The 14,802-nt window shown below is 44.6% G+C and overlaps 2 protein-coding genes across 3 annotated transcripts in view; one reads left to right on the top strand and one right to left on the bottom strand.

Moving 5' to 3' along the window:
• Nucleotides 1–3,998, top strand: part of RNF111 (ring finger protein 111) — a 35,298-nt gene extending 31,300 nt beyond the window's left edge. For both annotated transcript variants that reach the window (XM_032945553.2, XM_076065852.1), the window contains exons 12-16: nt 156–291; nt 603–683; nt 809–904; nt 1,434–1,540; nt 2,317–3,998. In XM_032945553.2, coding sequence (XP_032801444.1) covers nt 156–291; nt 603–683; nt 809–904; nt 1,434–1,540; nt 2,317–2,434 — 538 coding nt within the window. In that variant the 3' untranslated portion in view covers nt 2,435–3,998. The remainder of the gene's footprint in view (nt 1–155; nt 292–602; nt 684–808; nt 905–1,433; nt 1,541–2,316) is intronic.
• A 759-nt stretch (nt 3,999–4,757) lies between these two features.
• The window catches only part of LOXHD1 (lipoxygenase homology PLAT domains 1), a 143,575-nt gene continuing 133,530 nt past the window's right edge, over nt 4,758–14,802 (bottom strand). The window contains exons 40-42 of the mRNA XM_032945637.2: nt 10,042–10,197; nt 8,742–9,057; nt 4,758–5,223 (exon numbers count right to left, since the gene is read on the bottom strand). Coding sequence (XP_032801528.1) covers nt 5,056–5,223; nt 8,742–9,057; nt 10,042–10,197 — 640 coding nt within the window. The 3' untranslated portion in view covers nt 4,758–5,055. The remainder of the gene's footprint in view (nt 5,224–8,741; nt 9,058–10,041; nt 10,198–14,802) is intronic.

Below are 14,802 nucleotides of genomic sequence, written 5' to 3'. Positions count from 1 at the left end.
ATCGTGACCCGTATCATGAAAATGTGGATTTTCCTTCACTGGCTCGGGACCACCAATTGAAAAGAATGCTGAATTGTTGTTTGTATCCTGCATGGATAAACTGACTTTTGATGTAATGTGGATAGTTTACTGGAACACTTTTTCTCTCGCTGCAGGGATGTTGCGGTGGAGCAGGGCAGTGCAGGGCAGGCCCCCTTCCCTCAGGGCCATCCGATGAACCCTTACCTGCAGCATCATCGCCATGGAGCACTGAGACTCCACCACTTCCCCGGCCGCCTCACCCTGCCCGTGGTATGCACTCGAATACCATGTAGGGACACGTGTGTGCGCCTGCTTATGTGCCCATGAGGCATACATGTGTTTTGCAAATTAAAGGAAATGTACTCGGTGGTAGAAGTTGAAACGTACACATTTATGATCAGAGTGAACCTGTGTGGCATGCGAATGATGTGTGCGATCGGAGCGGAGGCGATTAGAGTGGTAAAACATTGTTGCGTCGCTGCATGTGATGTACTAAAAAAAAATGTGTTTTGACACTTAGCAAGGGCTCTTCGGTGCAGGTGTCAGAATTAAAAGTATTCAATCCGTTTCCCTTTGCGCAGGCAATGCCCGACATGTCGGGCTATGCTTCTCACGTCCCGCTCATCCCCCGCAACATACAGGGATTGTTCTTCAGAGCAGAGGTTTGCACCTTTCTACACGCGCCACAGTTATCCTCATGGGCCAGACATATGGTGGGATGCAAGCGCTCTTGGCCCTGCCATGTTAACTGGTGCTCACTGTGCTATGATTGTGTGCCCAAATACAGGACCTGCTGCAGCTGGAGGAGAGGCTGGGAAACGTGAATCGCGGAGCTTCCCAGAGCACCATTGAGAGGCACACCTATCCGCACAAATACAAAAAGGTGACCGTGAGCAACACCAAGTCCGTGAATGGTTTAAACGATGGTCTTGACGAAATGTTCTTGCTGTGGTCTTGCTAGGTTACATGGATGCCCAACAACTAGTTGGCCAATATAAAAAGTTGACCAAGTGAAACCTGTAAAAAAAAATATTATGTTTGTGAGGCGTGTGCACAGTATAGATTATTATGCCATTTTGGATATTAAAATGTGTTTAATATAGCAGTCTATTACTAAATAGGAAAAAAACATATGACCGTAGCCCTTTAACACCCAACAGAGCTTTCATACCACTCATGTTTTTTACATGTAACTTAATAATTTAAAACTTAACAACTTGGTCTGTGCACTGCATCCTGATTCGCATTCAAGTAACTGCATAGATTTGCGCTGGCTAAACTGGAAGGTTAACTCGCAGGGGTTATTTTATTTTGCGGCCTTAAAGAAAAGCACAGTCGTGGTTGTATATTAGCAAGACATGAAATGGAACTGGTTCAGTTTTAACTTTGTTATGCCTGTGTCTGTGCTGCAGAGGAAGAGTTTGGAGAAAGAGGGTGATGATGAAGGTGGAGCTGATGATGAGAATGAGGAGAAGTGTACCATCTGCTTGTCTGTTTTGGAAGAAGAGGAAGATGTCAGGTAAGGAGATGCCTTTCACTCTCATTATCCTAAAGAGTGAGGAAACCCCGTGATAACATTTGCTTATTTTATAATCTACAAATGAAGCATTGATAATATTGCTGTGTTTTTTTAGATAAACTTTTTGGCGATACTGCGTTGGCAGTGGTGCACAAGCACATGTAAAAAAGCTTAACAGTTCGTCAATAACACTGCCTTACAATTAAAAATATAAAATGGCCAACGTTTCAGCTATTGGCCCTTAAAATCACTTAAAATGCATTTTTTTCTTGTTTTGATAGTCATTCTCATTTCTGTGTTTGCTGTGCTCAATTGTATTTGCCATCAAAAGTCGAATGGGTACAAGAATTAATGTGTTTTGCCATATACAGATTGTCACATAGCCACTCACAACAGTTTTCCTCTGGTTCTGTCTTTGGACAAAATGTTGGTTGGATGGTATTTATGTATGTTGAACTACTTTCGCACCGTACATAGCCAACCGTGCTAATCGGAAGTGCAGGGGAAGATGACAAACTAAACACAAAAAACAGTTGTCGCTCCAGTGGCTTCCTAATATGTAAAGGAGGAAGAGTGTTCCAGACAGCCGAAGAAGTGAATGTGAAAGCGCACAATGCAGCCACCGTTTTTGTTCGATGACTAGCCATTGTTTTTGTATTTATCCAGCTGATAGCTGTTAATGCAGACTTTCAATAGAAACGTGTGTACCTGTGGTAAGGAGGAGGCATTTTTACAGGTTTTTTTACTTGCAATTTTTCCTGTGCTCTCTCTGGCAGACGTCTCCCTTGCATGCACCTGTTTCATCAGGTGTGCGTGGACCAGTGGCTCACCACTAACAAAAAGTGTCCCATCTGCCGCGTGGACATTGAAGCTCAGCTTGCCACCGACAGCTAAAAATGGGCGCACAACTACTTGCCGCCAGTGTGTGGCTTGTAGATCCCAGAACCTTAACACTGTCAACAATTCTTCCTCATTAAACACGTGTTCGTCTCCGAAGCTCAATGCAATAATATGTTTTTATGAAGCTAGTTTGCGTCCCTCTGTTGGACCGACCGACTTTCCACAACCCGTAGCGCTGCCTCCAGTGTTTGAACGCGTCACCAGAGTGGTTGTGCTCTCCAGCAGGCCGGCGAGTCACGCCGCAGCACACGCTTTGCTCCCCCGTCCCGTGTCTGTGTGAAATTGGCAGCGTCACGAATTTCCATGGTGTGTGACGTGGAAAGGCAGTGCTTGCACCCCAAAATGTTGCTGCTACGGCCAGCAGGCGGTTAATGTTTTTAAAAGCATTAGCAGGAGCACAAAATTGCCTTTTTTGCTGCTGTTTCGAGCAAGCTTGATGTATTTAGCAAAGATTACGACCATGTGATCCTCAGGGCCCCATAGTTGGCCTGCAACTCCTCTGCATTGCCTGTCATATCGGCATCCTGTCTTTTCAGTGGTCTGCCGAAGCTCTGGCCTCATCCTTATCTCCAGCCAAGCGCGGCCAAAGATGCTGAGAACCAAACACCCATAAAGTGACTAACTGGTGATTGTAATCCATGAACGGTGTGGCATTTATTATTGTGGCCAGTTAATGCACACGCCTCCCGAAGAGAGGCACACACCGCTCCAACAACCACGAGTGGCCTAGTGCTGTGGGTGTCCATGTTCATGACTCGCGTCTGCTTCTGCAAAGGCCGGTCATGCTTCTTAATCGCTCAACGCTTTTACAAAACGCACATTTTTGCTCTTTTTTTCTGTCGAGCCCAATAGGTGATGTTTAAAGGGGGGGGCACTTCTCTGTGCAGAGTAGCGCCAACAGCAGCCAACGCTAAACTGTTCAAAGCTGTAGTTTGTCCGTGTTTGCAGTTTTGCACAGATGCTATTTTGGTACTGTAACTGTGCTCATTTTACATAAAAGGGTTTTCAGCAACCATGCTGTTGGACGATTTGGGAATTGTTAGCCAGCTTTGTGGCAAGTGGGATTGCATGTTGGAAGAAAGTGGGGAATAAAAGGCAAGAGAGAGCAACCGTTTTTTTATTTAGTTCCCTCCCCCCTCCCCACTTTTTATATATAAATGAAATGTTGCATTAAAGCTACTAACTCGCACGCTCACCCTTGGTGGTTTATTTATATAGATTCAACCTACACTAATGTCACTAAACGTTTCTTTTTGTGCAAGAGTAAACTGCATTAACTGCAAAGACCGTACGCAAGCCTTATCGATTGCATTGCATAACTGGGTATCTGCTAATGTACGGGAAGAGTGCTTACTCGTGGAGGCAGGTGTATCATTTAGAGCTGTAGGTATATAGAGCAGATTTGTTACCTGGTTTAAGAAAAAGGCTATAACACTAAGCTGTGATTTCTAAATATTGCTTATAGTTGGAATTGAGAGTCTTATGTAAAGAGCTATATCTAATGTGTTTTGGGTTGGAAATTCACTTGGATGATCGATAATAAAGAATGTAACTGCTATGTTGTGGTTTTTCTCCTGTGTGTAATGTGGATTTTTATCAACAATTCACCAGTTCAAAAATGAAACGCCAAGCGAGTTGTTAATGTTTCAAGTACTTTATATACATGAGTACATTCATCATTTTTGTTCAATCGTTCTTGCATGATTGTTCCGCATGCATACATACTACAGTCATACATTCGTGGCACGTTGTTTCGCCGAAAATGTCAAACATTTCAGCTGACATTCACAAGACAGCGTTTTATAAAAGTGTACTGTTCTCATCCAAATAATATGTACAAACTACTGGATATAAAAAATGTTCTGATGGATTTTCTTACATATGTTTCTTTCATAAGGCACAATACTTGGTGTAATTTGGACGCCCGTAGAACCTTTGTCATAAGTGAATTTCCTTCAATCACAAACTCTTGAACGTGTTATTAAGCATCTTTTGTTTTTAAAGTTGAAAATGCATCAAACGTTAACCGAATCGTTTCTGCTCGGTCTCGCCTTGGAGTTGCAGCGCTCGACTGCGAATCGATGTGAGTTTGAACCCTATTTGGGAGTTGAATGGGCCAATCGGCCTTTAAGGATTAATTCGAAGTCAACAGGGGTCATATGGAGAAAAAGGGATTTGCAAAACTACAATCTCCATTTTAGCTTGTGCTCAAAATTAGGCATCTAATGCCTCGCAATGTCCACGCCACCCACAGCAGTTTGAATTGCCATGATTTGGGATCACAATTTGAAAACTATAGATCTTGTTTTTTGTCCAGTTTATCCAGTTTAATTCACATCATTAGCTTGCATGTTACATTGGCATATCTTATTGTGTTGTAGTTTTCATGAAATGCAAAAAATACTTTCTCGCACGCATTATTCATTGCATTATCCGTGTATGAATACATTTCTATCTGCCTGTGCATTGTTACATGCCTTCTCAAAGGGCCAGTGCCACCACAACCCAGGATACAAAGGCAGACTATCATTTAATAACCGTTAACCCACATTGTGTTGAATATAGGGCCGTTGCAATGTGTAGTTGAGCCATATCACAAGGACCATCTTGCTTGCTCAGTAGATGGGGAAGAGCTCCCGGCACATCTGACGGTCTCCTCTCTTATGGTCGAGCCATTTGTTGCAGAAGAAGATGGTGCGGATGAGTGTGGATGTGTTTATGATCTCGATTCGGTCTAACAGCCACCCTGCCCTCAATCCGCTGTTGTCGTGCTCGATTCGTACCTAGGGCAAGGGTGATGGAAAAGAAGAGTGACACACGCTCTTGGTACATTCTAACGGTGCTGTCTGACCCTACCGCATCAAACGCATTACTTTGTTTACAAGTTAAACAGGCTTGTGCTATTTTACATTGCATACAATATCATAGGCATATAGTGATTAGGCTCCTGTCAGGATGCGATGATTTGGGGTTGCCATTCTATTTTTTTTACATTGTGACGCGTGTAGGGCTCGTGACTGCAGGGCTGCATGAAACATTACTTACAATGTGAATACAAATAATCGATTCCTAAATGCACAATGGTGTGACTAATAATCGATTTTAATTGAAACTGCATAAACATTTACAGGTAACAATTCTGAACGAGGCCCCCTACACCCATATGCCTTGTATGACATGGGGGTTATTTGGCGATATTTCACACAGATCGGTGTGGGTTTGTAAAGGCTGTGAGCACATGTGGACGCATAGAAAGTACAGTACAATGGATTTTCTGGACTCGTCTGCAGCCCACCACGTAAAACCACAGCAGTATACAACAGCCTGACGTGCATACTCATGGTTGCCCATCTTGGCACTTTCCAAGCTCATCCCCTGCAAAGCTTCTGAGATGGGATACATTCTGGGTGATTTGTTAATAGGCCCATCGTCGTGTGCCTTGCAACATATACTGCCTACTTCAAGTGCTTATTGATGGCTTGTCTAAATGTGATGTCGGCATGGTGTTGAACAGGTGGATGTTAAAACGTGTCCGTATGAAATATGAGCTTTGGGTTACTGTACCAGTGTTTTAACATACAAAGTGCACGCCTGCACTGGTTGTCATTACTACCATCGGGAATAGTGTGCTCTATAAAAAGCCAACCTGAACATGTGCATGGCAAATGGCCATTGGACAAGAGTAATGTGCTTTGTGTGCAAGTAGGATTGGGTAAGCATTGGTATGTTAAGACACTGCTTACAGGATCTATTGGTGTGGCACGTATTCTACATACATAAACAGCGACCAATTTTAAATGTAAAATAACTCGCATGCATAACATGATTCCATTCTATTTTGTGTCAAACGCATTTTTAAATTCAATCCACTTTGCCCAATGTGTCGTTTAATCCCAAAATCAACGGTAAGCCAAATGAAGGACAAGGTTATGACACGATTTCTGTCTGGTATTATACAAGAAAAAGCAATTAACGCCGCTAATGTTTAAGTGATGATGTATTGGAAATTATTCAGGAGTCTGCTATGACTTAGCGGTGGGATTTCAAATCTAATAGCAGCTTATGTGTGCTAGAAAAATGTTACCATCTTCACTGAGCTGTAGTGAAAGCAGGAAAATGCCACGTGGTCATTTCCTGACTTATCTTGATCATGATGCATGACCAAATATTTGGTCAAGTGCGAGCTTTCCACCCTTGATATAGTTTGCAGGGACGAGTGTTTAACATGCGCTTACCACGAGTAATGTTCCTCCAGAGTGCAGTATTGTGGATATTGAAGCCCCGCAGCAATTAGGAAAATTCACACTTAGAGGTTTTTTTTTACCCCATACTCCGCTGCAGCACAGAAAATTGGAAATGTGTCTCATGATACATTTATAGTGCGTTGTGTATAGTGTGTTGACTGAGTTATATTGAAAATCCCAACGGGCCTTTTTTTTGGGGGTCTCTGAAAGTGCTTGAACAAGCAATGGAATTACTCTTTGGTTCTTTCGGTAAGCAATGGAATGGCACTCATCTCAATGGCAGCACTGAGCCAGTCGATAAAAAAACACAAACCCATATAAGGGGCACCAGTATTTCCAGTGAGATGTGTTGACATACTGCCACGTAGGTTTTTGCGGTTGTGCCGTGTAGCTTGACAATGGGTTTTTGGAGTTGTACTGTGTTGTTTGGGATGATGCTTGACGTTTCATTCCAGTTGCTGATGAAGCTTCCATCACTTGGAGAGAAACGGACATCATGCCAATCAACACGACTTGATAAATCATCTAGCTGTACTTAATTTATTGACCCAAGATAAATGATGGGCTGCATTAATGCTCAACTGGGATATAAACTTGCAATCTTATGAATTCTAAGCAATATGCCTTCTAGCCAGATATTACTACACAGCATGTATGTGTGATAAGCAGCTAATCTGTATGTCTGGAAAACTCCTCGACTCCAATTTTTAGTGAATGAGATGTCATACGAAAGCTTATGCAGTTTTAAAGAACGAGGCTTAAATTCCTCCCAAAAATTGGCATTCGTCCAAATTATTCTGCTTAATAGCCCTGGTGCTGCGTATCTGCTCTAACAGTTTGTGTACCATAGTATAGTTTTAAAATCATACAACGGGGCTGAGCTGATGATGGTCAATAGGTTTCCAATGTCTGCAATATCAGTCTAATCTACATCCACGTGTGTTCGGAGAACTCTTCCTCGACCGCTCATACAATTGCAATGAATGAGTAACTTGAAAGCGTATTATTAGTAGTTTATCCAAACTAGGTCAACATTACATTTTAATCACTTTAACTAAAACTTGAAAATCACACGTGAAAATAACAAGAATGCAAGCCTAAAATGGCCATTTTATTTGACTACACTGTAGTTTTCTCATTCTAACAAAATATGTAATTGGTGCCGAGGCAGATCTGTAACCTAACAACCCTAACCATAACGGGGTTCATCACCCTATTACAATAAGAATCTGATGGATTAATAAGTCACCTTCTGCTTCGTCGAGCAATCCTTCATGCGCGTCCTTTTTATGGAATGGCTTTGGTGGGATTTTGTATTCTTGGAATTTGAGGATTATGTCGGCTCTAGTATACATTACTCTGGTTGGGTGGCACTGCAGTTAGCCGAATTCAAATCCCCGTTGGGGGACGACTTAGAGCCCATCATCCTTTCAATGACTATGAAACACTAAAATATGTACCACATTATGAAAGTCAACAGCGGTCAATCTATGGAGAGACTTCCCCAAATCCCAACCATCATGCGATGCTGAAAATTCCACCATTAATTTGGTTCCAACATTTTGAGTTGTTTGAGCAGGGAGACAACAATGGGTTAAATTCTCGTGCTTGTAAGCATTTATTTTTGTTTGTACTTCGTGATGTGCATGTGGTGCAATGGTGAGCACACTGAATTGCTAATCCAGAGATCGCCTGTTCAGTCTCCCGGCGCAGCACTTGAAACCGGCAAGTATCTCAAATCCATCCCGCCTGTCCTTCCAGCAGTATAAATGGGTACACCACCGTCGATTGTCAGATCGCATGTGGTGTGGTAAATCGTGGTTACTCCCACTTCTTCCAAGAAGTCTGGTCAGTGTGGAACAGTAGGTCAAATGTTTTATACAGGGGCTCTCCAGAGCACCCTCTAGCGGAGGCATATTCCACCAGCAGTGTCGTGTTCCAAGCATTGGGCAGGACTGCACAATGACCTGATGAGATGTCTAAGATGCCGGGGGGCGGGGGCTGCGGTCGGTGCTGGGGGCTCTGGGTTGGCGGGGGGGGGTCCTGGGCGTGCCTACCTTGTTGAGTTCCCCCAGGTCGAGCGCTTCCAGCATGAAGCGCGAGGTCTTGCCGCGCTCGAACAGGTTGCGGTATTTGTGCTTGAGCGCGCGGCGTCCCGAGTCGCCACGCGAGCCGAACACGACGATGAAGACGTTGGCGTCGGTGCCGCACCCCTTCTCGCCGCCCGTCACCACCAGCACCTCGTACTTGACGGGAGCCAGGCCCCCGGTGCGGCTCGCGAAGCTCTCGATCTTGCGTCGGCACTCGAAGCTGCGGCCACTCTCTTCGCGGTTCGACGACAGCTCGATCTGCGCGTCGCACGGGAAGATGTACCTGCAAGGGGCGCGGGGGGAGATGAGCGGTGGCGCCTTTGACGCTTGCTGCAGAGGTTTCACGGTGGACGTTTAACAGATTCCGTGACGTTCAGATGAGATGAAGACACGTGTACTTTTGTGTCGCAGTGCCCAAAAACGTGCCCGCGTTGCAAATTTACTTGCAAAATTACTGAAATTGGGTAAAACCACAAAGCAACGTCACCCCCATATTCGCAGACCAAACTCGTGTGTGAAACAGCATTTGCGTAAGAGCCTTGTGTGCTATAAGAATGGCGCGAATACAGCATCTTATTTTAGCGGGAAGTTGGGATTGTAGAAGCAGAGCATTCGACCTGTGTTAGTCTACATTTAGGTAGGTAGGTGGTGTGCGGATTCCTGGAACAAATGACCAGATGAGTCCCCCTCTGAGGCCCTCTCGGGGGGGGGGGGGCAAACTGCCCCACCTGCTCCCACCCCCACCTATCTACGGCCCTGATTAAGACTAACTTTCTTTCATTGGTGACCTGTGACAAATACCAAATGTAAAGAATCTCCATGCTCAAACAAGCATTTGGTGGTGCTGATCTCCATTAGTGGCCCCTCAATCGGTTCTATAATTTCCACTATCCAATGACAGGGACCAGTCTATCTTTAGGCAAACACACTGTTCATTTCCCATCAAGTGGTGATATTTGAATATGTGAGTCGACCCCCAACTGGAAATTGAACTCGCAACCTTTTGAATGCGTATTCGGATACCCATACATGCCAGGGACGTGGCATTTACACTTTAAACAAATATACTTTAGCCAGCGTGGTGATGAGCACGGGTGGCCCCTTGCTAGGAGCATAGAAAGTCTTTGACAAAAAGAAGAAAATAAACGGTGGAGGAAAAGTGCCGCGTGGTTGTGAGTGCTGGGTGTAACGGGGCAAACGAGCGCCCTGCCTCCTCCACCGCCGCCACCCCGCCAGATCTCGGCGCAGGGCCGCCGTCACGTCTCACTTGTTTCCTGTCTCGACGATGAGCAGCACGATCTGCTGCACGTGCCACGTGGCCTCGCTGTGGCTGGACGACTTCTTGCGGGGGCAGTGTCCCAGCACGAGGGACATGATGTCCCCCACATCTGCCGACTCGAACTCAAACTTGTCCGTGGCTCCCCTGCTCGCGCACGGCACCACGCGTATTTCGTTCCTGAACTCGGTGACGCAAATGTGCGCGCGTGCATGTTGAAATTGTTTCGCGCCGTGCGTAGCCAAACCGTGCTCATGTAATATTCGTCAGTAACGTTTTATTTGTTTATAATTTTAATCACCGACTGTGAGTGGACAAAAGTCATTTAGCATCAAGCAAGAGCGATGATGTCGACTACCCACCAAACGTTCACGCTATAACAAGATAATAAGATAATACAAAATAATTAGTCTGAATGAAGATGCAGACTAAGATAACTTCGACTGCAGTGCACTCAGGCAGAACACATTTTGTAAATTGTCCATATATGGTAAAAAAAAAAACTTTCAATATTTGTGGGAATTATTTGCATGCCCCTCGCACAACCAACATTTATGAACTCGGAATGGATTAAAGCTTTGACCACTTTAGCCGACGAGACTAACCACGAGCCAAGTTTCGACTAAAATGACATCGGTTGTCGTCGACCTCGACTCAGACTAAAACGCAAATGCCCGACTAAATTAACTGTGTCCGTGTCACCGCCACAGCCGGTGAACGCTTTGCTTCGTTGTGTCCTCGCGGGGGATGGGGTCACACCTTAAGGAAATCCCCCCGGTGCTTTCGCTGCTACAAGGGGCAGCATTGTTCCCCCCGCCCCCACCATCTCCCGCTTTCTCGTATTTCCCCATCTACCGCCTCTGCTTTGTTGTGTGACCTCCTTCACGAGCACTACACGCGGCTGTCTTCTCAAAAGCAATAACTGCATTCTGGCGTGGCAGCGGCGCAATGTCTGCGCGAAATGAATATTATCACGGCCGCCCTGGGAGAGATAAAAAGAGTCGGCATCGCGTGCATTGTCCTCATCGTCACCAATGCGCATCTCCATCAAGGATAAGGTTTCCATTTAATAAACCCCTTAAATACTGTTAGAGAGGGTGCTGCAACGGTGTAATGTCTTGCACAGCGGACTTGCAATCTGGAGGTCACTGGCTCGGATCGATCTGCCAGCGTGACAGTTGAAACAATGGGCAAGCCTCTGTCTATATATATTCATGTTACCAGGTGAGGCCCCACTGGGCTATATAGCTCCTTTTCAGAAGCGACCTGACCACAAATGATAGCTCAACGAAGTGGCTCATCACGTGGAAATGTATAGCAGCCAAATACTCTAAACGCGTGTTCATAAATGTGGAGGCAAAGCCGGAGGACACGGAGAAAAATCCACGTGACCTTGGGGCCAGGGTCGGGATGGAACCCACGACCTGCATACCAGGCGGCGGAGTTAACATCTTGCCACCGTGACATATCGGTGGTATATCACTGTCCAGTGGTATAAGTGGAGTACTCCACAGTGAGTGGATTGGCAAGTTTCATGTGGTGGGGTAAAGTGTGGGGAGCTCCCATTTGGCATATAAGGTAACACAACCCCCAGTGTCACACTTTTGGATCCAACTCGCCTCATGGCTTTCTCTATTCTGCACGTAACATTTTGGAATGAGTCGGGAAACAGGTCTACAGTCGTCTCTCAGTCTAGCTGGTGTCTGTCAGTGGGTTACATTTGCTCAACATTTTATTCGATGGTGACCTAAGGCAAGAGGGCCCACGGTGTTGTTCTTCAGGAACTGTTGATGGATTTCGCGTAATGCACAAAGGCCGAGTGCTTTTTGTGCACGTTTCAGTGGGTGTTGCTTGCAAGTTATGGAGCGTGTTCATTGCCAGATCCTTTTGTTCAGCTCGGCTCCATGCACGTCCCAGTGTTTGTGCCATGGACCTTGCCTCCCTCTCCCACGGCTCTCTCCGAGATCTAGAGCATTTAGAAAGCTTCACTTCGAACGTGTCCATCTCTTAATTAGTTTCATCTGGTTAAATTGTGTTTCGTTTATATACTTTACATTATTATAAATCACTCCTATGTGTTATTCCTACCCGTTAATCAAATGTCAAGGTTATTCAGAATTCCACAGTATTTTCTTTTGACGTATCTATAAAGCCACGATGTTAACGGTTCTACTGCTATATCCCGTACCTCCAATTAGCACGGTTGGCTACGTACGGTGCGAAAGAAGTTCAACATACATACATAGTAATGGAATGGCAATCACGTCGCTGGCTCTGATTGGTTGATATGTTCGTCGTGCCATATCTTTGGTTTACTTTGATCACATACAAATATATAGTAGGTATTCAGGTGTCATTTGTGGGTTTTTTATGCCATTTGCTCTCACATTCACCAAGCCACGGAAGAACAACAGTGAATGCCACACGTTATTTTCTAGAACTGAAAGTAAATGGGGAGGAGGGGGGAGGGGACGCAATTGCCGGTCGCTCCCTCAATAAATAGCCCCTGTGCTGAGCTCTATCTCTTCGGGCCTCCCTTTTAGGATAGTTTGGATTTGCTCTGCGTGGGGGTAGGGTGGGTTTTATTGCAGTTCCTCGCAGGTTTGGTGGGGGGGGCAGTTACAAGTCCTCCAGGGAGCAAACGTTGATCAGTGACTCCCACCTTTCCATCTCGAGACTATTGTGGGTTGTGTGATTCCTTAATCTTCTGCCCAGTGGCAGGTCTCTAGCTCACACTCCCTCCAGCCCTGTCCGATCTTTAGCTTTTGTCTTCATTTCACTGTAGCCCTCCTCCCTTCCTTCAAGGCGACGAGCGGCATCTTTCTTTGTTTTGCCTCTTGGCCTCTCTACTGACATCGTTCCAGAACTTACATCATCGAGCTCTCCCCTCTGTGAGAATGTTCCCAATCCGTATCAATACACAAAAGAGAAAGTTCGTGTTTATTAAAATTGGGATATTTTGGGGATTTGACTAAAGTTGTTATTATTACCGGTAGACCACGCCTTTCTTACGCAACCCGTGATACTCCTGCACGTGGGTTTTACTCTCTTGCGTAATTGCCCAACGCGTAACTCATTGCGACGTTCACTAGATTTGCGCACGTGTAACACTTGACTTGGATTTGCTGCTAGTGCCACGTTACTTTAATCCAACTTAACTCACCCTAGTACGGTGGATCCTGGAAGTTTCGTTTTTGTATTTGTCGTTACATTGTTAATCCATGAGCCTCCTTCTCTTGTGTATTACTAATTCATAGCTTGTTACGAATTTAATCCGTTGTACATACCAAGATACTGAGTGTTTTGGATGTTGTCATCTGCTGTTATTTTACATGTCTTGCTTTTAATCCGACTTATTTTATACCATGAACACTGTAGTGGTAGTCTTTGTCCGGTGTATTATCTCCACATCGTATTGCGACAAACGTTATTAAACCGTAAGGCATATGTGGAGTCGTTTATTGGTGTTATAATCCCATGCATAGCTTGTTGCGATGTACATTGTTTTAATTCAATATATTGACCAAGGTATCCTGTGTTTATAATTGTCACACCTGCTCTGATCTCACGTGTAAGTCAATCCGTCGTAACTCACGCATGATGTGTTTGTAGTATCTATTTTCCATTGCTGTTTGGTGTGTTTGGTAGTAACAAATGCTATTTGGATCTGCTGCATTATATTAATTTACAAAAGAGGTTTTCTCACTTGCACTCAGAATTATTCTTAATTATATCACCAGAAAACCTTAACGGAGTTAACACGATAATTATTTCATCAAACCGTGACATTGAATTGTAACTTTTCCTTGAACCACTAGGAGTGTAAATCATTCCATCCCTATGTTTCAAGCAGTTTGAAGTATGTAGTGTTTAATAGATATGTGTTCGAGGCATAAATACTGTAATGACTGTAATTCAGATTTCATGTCTTATTATTTGGTGTCATGGGTTGGAGTACTGCACAAAAACAAAGCAACCAGACATACATTCTGTGGTCTTTTTCAGTGGAAGTGTATGCAGAGGCTGCTAGGGAGTTTCATCGTAATATAGAGTAAGCAACTTGGAAATTAGAAAAATACTATATCAGAAGAGCATGTAGATATTCATGAATGGGGTTGAAATCCATAGGGAACATGTGCAGAATGGAGGATGGCGGGTAACGGAGCTGTGCCATGGAGAGCACATCCACATCGAGAGGAAGAACTGAATCCAGATGCTGAATTAGGCCAAATGTGTGAATATTTAATATCAGGTATCGACTGTGACAATGTGAGACCTCACACGACTCTAAAACTGCAAGAGGCGATCTGGGATTTAGCTGAAAGGGGAAATGGTGAGGTGTAGTGACAGCTACATCACTATCCATCGTGAACCCTGTATATTTATTTGTTTCCCTCGACACCACCCCAATTACATTCCACTTGTGTTCTCATGATCCTGTCATGAGGTGAAGACATTTCCGCATAGAATTATGTAACAAGTATTGCACCCCACTGCGTGAGAGAACAGCTTGGAATATGACGTTAAATAACTACTTCTGAGGTCACTTCGATAGCCCTCTTACTCTAGGGGTCAGAGTCCAAATTTTCAAAAAATTCCCGCACATTTGCTCAATTTGGATGATACATTGCAATCATCGCCACACCCACCCCTCCCCGCCCCACTGACAGACTAATACCCCAGATCACTCTTGTAAATTTGACTGTCCTGGTCTTAGGAGTTCTCACCTAGTTAAACAAAATAAAACTTGAG

This window comes from Petromyzon marinus, chromosome 1, assembly GCF_048934315.1.
Source record: "Petromyzon marinus isolate PM22_M1 ecotype Great Lakes invasive population chromosome 1, UKy_Petmar_22M1.pri1.0, whole genome shotgun sequence".
NCBI classification, from domain to species: domain Eukaryota; kingdom Metazoa; phylum Chordata; class Hyperoartia; order Petromyzontiformes; family Petromyzontidae; genus Petromyzon; species Petromyzon marinus.
This window is presented reverse-complemented; position numbering and strand designations above follow the sequence as displayed.